This window comes from Sardina pilchardus, chromosome 21 (assembly GCF_963854185.1).
Source record: "Sardina pilchardus chromosome 21, fSarPil1.1, whole genome shotgun sequence".
Classification (NCBI taxonomy): Eukaryota; Metazoa; Chordata; class Actinopteri; order Clupeiformes; family Clupeidae; genus Sardina; species Sardina pilchardus.
Genome location: NC_085014.1, coordinates 4,930,237 through 4,940,958, shown reverse-complemented (window position 1 = coordinate 4,940,958; position 10,722 = coordinate 4,930,237). Strand labels below are relative to the sequence as shown.

Sequence of the window (10,722 nt, the reverse complement as noted above, 5' to 3'; positions counted from 1 at the left end):
AACACCTTAACAAATAGGCATTTTGGAAAAGTTCATATTTCATATCTCCTCCTACAATTCAGATGAAGTGTAGGCTATATCTCCACCTGACAACTTCATTTGAGCTCATACTGTATATATCATTTTATTACGCAACTGGTCAATGTTATGTGCACTATTATGAGCCTGTACCCATTAACAAAAGAGAACACAGATGGAGAGGTAAGAAGAAAAAACACCAGAATTGTCTTTTGATGCTGCATTTATTGATTAGATTTGTGACAGTCAAAGATTGAACTGAAAGAGAAGAAGGAATTCAGCAGGAGGTACACCAGCACCTGTTGGTCTGGGCTGGCTGCAGTCTCAGGTGGAGTACACAAACGTGATGACTACACAGGTCTGTGTGTGTGTGTGTGTGTGTGTGTGTGTGTGTGTGTGTGTGTGTGTGTGTGTGTGTGTGTGTGTGTGTGTGTGTGTGTGTGTGTGTGTGTGTGTGTGTGTGCGTGTGTGCGTGCGTGTGTGTACACAAGGGCGATGACTGCTCATGTGGCTGACAGGTGTCATAACCACTGGACTTCCCCCAGCACACTCAAACACACAGATCTTACACACAAACACACACACCACCCGTGACTGATCTCTAAGAGCCCTACTGCTCAATGTTGTGTTATAATTTCAAAGGAAGGAAGGAAAGCAGGAAAGAAGGCTTCAAATCACAGGTTGTGGGTGGAGCTCCACACAAGATGCCTGATCACTTGGCGCACACAAAAGGGAGACGGTCGTGGCAGGCAAGATCATTCCAGACACCAGCACCTGGAAGAGAAGACACAGTTGTCTATCAAAGACAGATACACATATGACATAGATAGCAAATACCAAACCAAAAGGTCAGATTACAAAAAAAGTGAAGTCTTTCTAAGTTGTAGCCATCTTGCAAGTGTAGGTTTAGTCACTCATTATTATAGGATAATGATAGGAACAATTAAAGGATGTTACTCATGATGAACAGAGATAGAGTCGAGAAAATGGACAGACTACATTAACTCTATTTCTGAGTTAATAGAGTGTACAAGTAAATTGTAGTTTACTTCCGAAGTTGGTGTGGCCGCAGTGCTCGTTTCCACCGTAGTTATTAGGCTCCCATGCAGCCCAATTGGAGTAGTCAAATGGGCTGCCATCAGTCCAGTACCATGTGTGACCCTGCAAACAGAACAAAATCTCTTTCAACTTTACCCCAAAGTAAATATGGACATTTGGACATCTGACAAAAATGACAAGTCTTGCTGAATCAGAGTAGCTCACTCTTTTCAATCAAATAGGATTTAGGAATGATACAGTAAAGCCTGAAATAGTCAACAATTGACCACCTACGGTAAAATAAATTAGACACACTACGAAAGTTTACCTCAAAGGATCCCCCAGCCCCAATCCACGCCCACTTCTTATTTGCCAATCTCCCTACAAATTCTGCCTCATTCTTGTTGTGGATGGATGCAAGATCACCTCTGTGACGCGCGCATCGTCCCTGAAGGTAAACCGGCATTCAGATCATGGCACAGAATGTAACATAAGGCATATTCAAATATAACTGAAATAGAGACAAGCCAGGTTATTAAAGGAATATTTAGGCATTTTACACTTTAAGCCCGTTTTCTCTATTGCCTAGCATGAAAACGAGTGTTTGACACAGAAATCTCGACAATCTTCTATAGCAAGTTTAGCAGCGAAATACAACTTCTGTCATCTTTTGTCATGATGTTCGAAATCCCGGAAGTACTTTTTCAGATACCTCACACAACAGAAGTTGTATTTCGCTGCTAAACTTGCTATAGAAGATCGTTGAAGACCAGTAACCACTCGGTGAGCTTCACATTTTAAAAAACAAACGTTTAGGGGTGTTTTAAGGGCAGAATAGTGCATGCACAAAGCGAGCAATGTTAAAGCCATACAGAGCTCCATTCCAAAGCTGCCAAATTCCACAAATAGGCTCAATCGTCAAGATTTCGGTGTTAAACACTTGTTTTCATGCTTGGCAATACAGAAAACGGGCTTAAAGTGTAAAATAACGAAATATTCCTTTAAGTCAATCCAAATACCAAATATTATGTTAATATTAAATCTATGTTATAAAAAACAGAAACAGAAACAGAGAAAGACCATAATGAAATAAGTTCTTTTGTTTGCTTTTCTGTTTTTACATTTTGTCACTCACCTCTGCCTCAGACCAAGTAAGCTTGTAATTGAAGAACTTAAAGCAGCGATTTCCACATCTGCTCCATCCATTCTGACACACAGCACGTTTCTCCACACCGGTCAGCTCTGAGAACAACAGTCAAGAGAACCATGTCAGGAGGTCAACACTCTCAACCGCAGAGAGATCACCAAGTGCATCATGACATGGAGACCGCAGTACTACTCCACTACTATTTCTACTACAACTACTTCTACTTCTACTACTACAAGTATAGTGAGTATTGAGGGTGGAAATGTAGTCGGCCTTGTCGTTGTACAGCTTCACATATCAGGTAAAGATTTAAAGAACAAGAGTAAACGATTTCCTATTGCGGCATGTATAGAGAGCCGAAGTCCCTCCCCTTCCGATTGCCTCCATGGGACCTATCTTTGGATTTTTTTTCAATGGCAGTCAATGGAGAAATATAAATTATTTTCTGGTCCCGATTGTCTTGTGCCTTGAATTACCCATATGATGTTTGTCAATTTTAATGACAATTTTTCATGTAAAGACATTTGAAAAGTATGTCGTAACTAGTGAATTACAACATTGTGAAAGGTCGTGTTTCCAACGACTACAAACACATCAGTCGCGTTAGTGACGTTAGACCAATTCACAGCCACGGGCGCCAGCAACAGGTCTTGTTTGAGCTTCCCCCTTGCCGATGGAAATATCATGAGTCAGAGGATTAAACACATCAGATAAGTTGTATTTCATTCATAGACTGTACAAACACTACTGTTAAGTGACTTAGCTGGCAGCAAGATGTAACCGTTAACTAGCATAATAGCTAGCTAACTAGCCAGCCTCTCGTTTGCTAGTTGGTGGCTCAGTTGGTGACGTGCATCGTTTGAGACGAGAAATGTAGTCCACTGAACGGATTCGCACAAAACTTAGATAACTTTTAAAGTCTAATGAAAAACAGAACTTTATTAATGTGAAAAATTATCTTTTAAATTCCCACACATCATATGTGAAATGCACGGTCCAACTCGAACGGGACCAAAAAATAATTGTTATCTCTCCATTGACTCCCATGCATAAAAAATCGTAAAATAGGTCCCATAGACCGGAAGTAGAAGGGCGTGACTTCGGCTCTCTATTGTGATTGCACTGCCTGCCACTACCTTAGGTGACATACCTCGTGGCCTGGTTACTTTGTACAGGTCATTTTAAACTACATCATAACATACTGTAGTGCATTAGATTACCGTCCGCTTAGGCTATTTCTTGACATCCTGCCATGCATGAATTAGAACTTGTGCGTTCAATGTATTCATCTATTTACTAATGATGTTGCATTTCTTTAGCTGTTGGTGGAAGTAGACAATAGGCCTAATGTATACTGGCTATCACCATACTAAGCTCAATCTTTTAAGATTGAACATTATTGTGGGGAGTCTGCGCTTTATTTCTACTGCACAAGAGGCGTGGTCAATGGGCATTGTTTAAAAGACTCCATACATTTGGATAGTCCTTCAACCAATCAGACCAATGCTCCGGTGCATCTTTTGGATAAGCTAGTTTGTGATTGGACCCAAAGGTTGTGGACAGGAAGCAGGGGAGATAAATGTGCAGGTTCCCGGCCTGAGCTGCCGAGTGAAATCCAAATTCACCAGCAGGTCAGGCAGGGTTCACCAAGTCGTGGCCTAATGCAGGTTGAGAACTACCTAGCAGCGCTGATAGACAGGAAATTATTTGTGCCTGAAATTATCAAATACATTTGAAGACAATACTCAGAATAGCCTTTCTTGACATTGTGCATGGCCAAGCTCAAGCCTGAATTCAGGCACCAAGCCTAAACTATATCTGGCCTGCCTTAGTGAAGAGAGAGAGAGAGAGAGAGAGAAAAAAAAGCTAAACTTGGCCTAAGTGTAATATCATACGTGTCATATCAAAGAAAGCAGTGAGATAATGTGCCTAAATGATCTGTAATCCTGTGCAATGTTTGAGCCTAGCCTACAGCATAGCAAACAACTTCTCCAATGTTGCAGAGTGAAGGATAAGATGATTCCTGGTAAATGTAGGAGTTTGTATTTTGAAATTTGCAACTTTACAATGTAAGAGAATATCAGATATCTGGCAAATTTACACTGTTCATCTCTTTGAATATTCAAATAAGTATTCAAAGATAAATATTCAAATTTAAGGGTGGTGAAACAGTAAAGCTGTCTAAACTTTGTTTGTGCTATGAGTAAAATAGCTAATAAAATATTAGTTGGCCAAAAAAACACACATAAAATACTCATGATGCTACGCTATTCTTCAAAGATTTGAATTATGGAACAGGAAATACAAGCTCACCTGGAGACGCCTCAGAATCACCTGGACCATCAGACACGGCCTCTGGAGAACAAGAGTGTCAGTGTGTCAGTATGTTTCCCCACACCCAGTTATTATTTTTTAATTAATTGAATTATATTGACTGTTGTTCATATCAATGCATATTTTGAATAGCCTGGGTTTTCCCATACTGCCTTGCGTGGTGATTTCAATCCCGCTGCTAAGCCAGTCTGGAAACTAACGCCCAAATGTTCGCCTGATGTTGGCGAACCAATCACAGAACATCCGAGAAGTTTCCGTTGCCTTCTTACGTCTACATTCGACGCCAAAGGATTTACGGCAGCCCTTAGCGTTGCATACGAACGAGTTGGGTGAGCTATGCGTATTTGATAGACATCCGTGGCGCCCAATGAACGGATCTGGGCATTTTTTCAACTACGAGAAAATGAACGTCTGGTTGCCAGACCACGTCTCATTTGAGAAGTGGTAGGCGTTAGCCAGGCTATATTTTGAATACACTTTCAAAGAATCCTCTGAGACTGTAACAGCAAGATTGCTTAATGGTGCGCTCCACTGACCTGAAGCCATGCTCAAAGCAAACATGGCATAGAGAAGAGAGATAACTGGCAAAATCGCCATGGCGGTTAATTATCCTGAAACACACACACACACACACACACACACACACACACACAGTGACATAACAGCAAACAATTACAGTTTTACCATGTAACATGAGATCTTAGAGAGAAATATCAAAGTCGGTGGTGTGATGCTCACCTGTTCAGTAGATGAATCTTCTGGAAGCCTCTGGAAGATTTGGTGAGGATGAGGACAGCTACGCTGCCTTTATAGTCATCAGTGGAGAGCAGCTCCATCAGGTAAATACATTTATTTAAATAACCAGCATTCAGTGGAAATTGTATATTTGCCAACAGCAAACAGTTCCTTGTTTTAACCCTCTATGGGACTTATTAAGAATATCAATGAAAAAAATTCAAACACCTTTGATTTTAAGTCTATCTAGGCCTAAAATAAATTTCCCGAGCTCACTTTCAAAATTTGACCTTTGACCTTTATTTTGGGGTGCCGTCATTTATAAATGACTATTAGGCCAGTCAATCTAGCGTTTGACCCATAACTAATTGCAATAGTAATCATTCCAAGTTTTTGTGATCCCTAGGTATATCTAATTAACATATCAAAAATCTACCCGTTTATATTTAGTGGAACATACTTTTTTTCAATGTCAAAGGTAGCAATTTCCAATGCGTTTTGCCATTGGGATTTACTACTGGTGAAATGGGTAAAATTTTAAACTATAGATATCAAATTGAAACTTTCACAGTTGTTTACTCACATTAAGGCAAAGATTTTTTGTATTGCAAGTTTTCTGAAATGTGATGTTTAGATATGCAAATGAGACCAGTTTTACCTAAATATGCAATAATTTACATATATTTCTAGAAAACTAAATCTGAACACAGTCATCAGTCAGCTTCAAAATAATTGCTGCATTTTGCTTCTATATTGGATACCAAAAGCCTATGCAAAGGGAATATTTGATATCACTTCATATCACCTCAGAAATGAAGAAATCAAGTCAAGTCAAAACCAATGCGTTTCAATGGAAGTACATTATAGAACAAATGATTTTCAATGATATGGTATGATGGAAGTATCTCAAGTCACATGCCAAGTCACATAAGGAAGATATTGACCTTTAGACAACATATCAAGTGAGTTGACATGCACTGAGATACTTCCATCATACCATATCATTGACAATCATTTGTTCTATAATGTACTTTCATTGAAACGCATTGATTTTGACTTGACTTGATTTCCTCATTTCTGAGGTGATATGAAGTGATATCAAATATTCCCTTTGCATAGGCTTTTGGTATCCAATATAGAAGCAAAATTCAGCAATTATTTTGAAGTTGACTGTACCTATTGTTCAGATCTAGTTTTCTAGAAATATATGCAAATTATTGCATATTTAAGTAAAACTGGTCACATTTGCATATCTAAACATCACATTTCAGAAAACTTGCAATACAAAAAATCTTTGCCTTAATGTGAGTAAACAACTGTGAAAGTTTCAATTTGATATCTATAGTTTAAAATTTTACCCATTTCACCTGTAGTAAATCTCAATGGCAAAATGCATTGGAAATTGCTACCTTTGACCTTGAATAAAAGCATGTTCCACTAAATATAAATGGGTAGATTTTTAATATGTGATGCAGGGAGGGTTTAAGGATCAATAAAAAGTATGAACCATTACTATTGCAATTAGTTTAAGTTTTGGCCCTTTTTTGAGCTAGATTGACTGGCCTATATGTCCCATTTAGGTATATAATTTTTCACGATTTGTCAATGTAAAAAACAATTCATTAACGATAAATGGATTAATTATTCATGGACATATTTAATTGGAAATCACTTGATTCATTTAATTTCAGGATCTTTCTGACTAAACAAAAATGCAAAAAAAATTGTCCGTGCATGGTGAATTTTGAGTATATACCATGTTGATTCAAGTCATAAAACGTCTCTTCACTGTGTGTTAGATGGGTCCCTTGTTGCTTTTCATATCGCTGGTGAAACTCAACCAGACATTTATTTTGTGGTGAAGCCCAGCCACAACATCATACACTGCACTTCACTCATGTTTGGTCAGGGCAGTTGTCATTTTTGCATCAGCCTTGTTTTTCAGAGCATTAAGGCCAGTGGGCAGTGCAATCCTCCCTGATCTATACATATGGGAGTGACTCCCTCTTCCTTTTTTGATGCCAATGAAAGGCTCCATTCCATTCTCTACACAGTTCAGAGGAATACATGTACATCATTCTGCACAGAGTAAAGGTTTGTCTACAGTACAATGTGTATAAGAGACACGCAGGAGAACACCTGCCTAAGTAATAGGGTGGCAAATGCAACCTTCCCTTTATACGTTGGATAGACCATCTTCCAGATAGGACTAGGTAATGGCCATGGATCATGGATATAAATCTTGGAAACACCCTAATAAACATGTGTAAATAGTCTGATACTGCATCACAACAATAGACAACTAGACTGAGTCATTATGGGAATTTCTATCCCTTAATAGGGATAGAAATGTTATACATGACATGGACTTTAAATGTTTTTTATATTCATTTGAAATTATTAAAGCAGTTTAAAAAAAAACAGTTTAGCCTAGAGAGAAATTAAGGTATGTGCATTCCGATCAAATTAAGGCATGTGGAATATTCCGATCAAATTAAGGGTTGTGGATCATTCATTTAAGACCCTTTCAAGTTTTCCACATTTTGCTATGTTTCAGACTCATCTTAAAATGGATTATATATGTTTTCTCATCAATCTATTCCATTCACATAGTCATTCAAACCCTTTGTTATGACACTTGCAATTGAGCTCTGGTGCATCCTACCTCTATCAGTGATACTTGAGATGCTTACAACTTCATTGGAGTCCAGTGTATACAGTACAGTGTGGAGCCCATGGGGTTGATTGCAAGAGACTCGATATTTTTCAACATTTTTTTCAATAGTTGTGCCATCCATACTGACACACAGCATGTTTTTCCACAATGGTCAGCTCTGAGAACAACAGTCAAGAGAAGCAGATGAGGAGGTCAACATATACTGGACTGTACCATTTGCACTGCAATTTGTTGTCAGTTGGTGTTACAGTATAAAGAAAACAAATGCTTTTACAGCATTGTGCAAAGGAGACATGACAGTTTACAGTGAAACACAGGAAACACCCCTTAGGCAGAGCTGTGCACCACTGTTAGCCTGGTTTACCTCAAAGGTGCATACATGCTGATGCTGTTGTCTGTCAAGCCACATATTAAAGATCATCATTTGACAATTGATCTTAATGCCTTAATTCAAAAAATGAGTAAAAATCAAACAACTAAGGACACCAATTTTCTTTGTGATTGAAGAATGCATCGTAAATAAATAAATGTTCTTCCTTAAATGCAAGGGGGCATTTTAAGTATTTGATCCCTATGTTAAATCCTCATAGGAGCAGGAGGATTTTTTATATGTTTTTATTTTTACAGGCCAGCTATTTCATGGATCCAGGATATTGTACATCCTGATAAAGTTCCCTTGGCCTTTGGAATTAAAATAGCCCCACATCATCACATACCCTTCACCGTAGCTAGAGATTGGCATGGTATTTTTCCCAGTTGGCCTATTAGCCTGTTTGATTTCGATTGAGCTCAATGAGCATCAAACAGGCTAATATATTTTGTCAGCAGTGACCAAAATGATGTCGCAAATGCAGTCACACAAGTTGGTGGCTCAGAAATCAGAGAATATTGAAATTAATTTGATGTTGTACCCATGTTGTACCCATGTTGTACCCTGCATTCTGGTGGTTTGTGAGGAGGCCCAAAGCCATTGGTAGGGGCAGCTTACTGGAGATGGACAATACTGGTTACATTCTGCGAAGGTCCACCGCCAGGAAATGTTGGATTAAGTTATGTGATTTCCTGCATTCTAATTGGATCAATGCATTTGATTGAGTCAAAGCATTATATTCAGTTTCGAATTTACTGGGATTTAGTTTCAAACTTACGAATTAAATTTCAAAATACACTATTTAAATTGGGATTTCAATTGCTCAAATTCAGCCATTCAAATGCAAATAGAAAATATTTAGATTAAAGCAGAAGCAAGTTTTTTATCTTAATTTAGTAACGAATCAGCTTCGGAGTCATTAGAATGGTTACAGTATTTGACTTATTTCGGGTTGAATGATGGCTGTCTCGCTTTCCCCTAGCCCCTCTGAGTGGAAAAACCACTCATGCAAGTTTTGTGCCACCAGGACAAAACAAAAAGCGAAACCGGCAATGAAATAGCCAAACCTGCATAGTTTGCCTTTCATTTTGAAGCTAAGCAGGTTTTACTCCATAGTAGAGGTCACCTCCACACTTAGACATAGTTCATAGTTCAGCCAGTTTATTCGTAGAGACCTACTCTCTCTCTCCGTGTGCCTAATATTATGAGGGGTTAAAGACATATGATTCTTTTGTTCAGCAGCACCAACTTCATGTGATGGATAATGACATCCGCGTCTTGATACACAACAAGGATGTCAATGTTTGTAATCAAACATATCTGTTAGTTCTACAGAATAACACAAACAGGCAATACCAACCATGTCTCACTGGCACCACGTTCAATACAAATACTGTAAGTATGGTCCGATGAGCATTACAAACAAAAGAAACCATTTGCGTGACCACTATCTCACAGTAGTTGATCAAACAAAGACCAAGAAGAACAACGAAATCTTACAGTTTTTCTCAAATGCTTAAACACAAAAGCCAATCCTCTAACCCAAATGACCAGTTGTCTAAACACATTCACTAAATCTAGCCTCAATTTTTCAATACCATAAACACATTTCACATGAAGACACAATTCAAAAAACACAATCCTCCGTTCTCATAAATCTAAGCACATTTTTCCTTGCTAAAACACATGTTGCTAAACATATTCTCAAATGAAAGCTCATGTGATGCAAAATGCTTGCCACAGTCAGCTCAGAAATCAGAGAATATTGAAATTAATTTGATGTTGTACCCATGTTGTACCCTGCATTCTGGTGGTTTGTGAGGAGGCCCAAAGCCATTGATAGGGGCAGCTTACTGGAGATGGACAATACTACATTCTAGGAAGGTCCACCGCCAGGAAATGTTGGATTAAGTTACGTGATTTCCTGCATTCTAATTGGATCAATGCATTTGATTGAGTCAAAGCATTATATTCAGTTTCGAATTTACTGGGATTTAGTTTCAAACTTACGAATTAAATTTCAAAATACACTATTTAAATTGGGATTTCAATTGCTCAAATTCAGCCATTCAAATGCAAATAGAAAATATTTAGATTAAAGCAGAAGCAAGTTTTTTATCTTAATTTAGTAACGAATCAGCTTCGGAGTCATTAGAATGGTTACAGTATTTGACTTATTTCAGGTTGAATGATGGCTGTCTCGCTTTCCCCTAGCCCCTCTGAGTGGAAAAACCACTCATACAAGTTGTGTGCCACCAGGACAAAACAAAAAGCGAAACCGGCAATGAAATAGCCAAACCTGCATAGTTTGCCTTTCATTTTGAAGCTAAGCAGGTTTTACTCCATAGTAGAGGTCACCTCCACACTTAGACATAGTTCATAGTTCAGCCAGTTTATTCGTAG

General features: G+C 38.4%; 1 protein-coding gene across 1 annotated transcript; it reads right to left on the bottom strand.

Moving 5' to 3' along the window:
- Window positions 1–223: 223 nt before the first annotated feature.
- Window positions 224–5,357, bottom strand: LOC134068842 (galactose-specific lectin nattectin-like). Its single transcript, XM_062524626.1, has 7 exons — window positions 5,276–5,357; window positions 5,074–5,148; window positions 4,517–4,558; window positions 2,192–2,298; window positions 1,385–1,504; window positions 1,068–1,179; window positions 224–792 (listed from the first exon to the last, which is right to left on the bottom strand). The coding sequence occupies exons 2-7, from the start codon at window positions 5,132–5,134 to the stop codon at window positions 731–733; spliced, it is 504 nt and encodes a 167-aa protein (XP_062380610.1). The 5' UTR covers window positions 5,135–5,148; window positions 5,276–5,357; the 3' UTR covers window positions 224–730.
- Window positions 5,358–10,722: the final 5,365 nt, after the last annotated feature.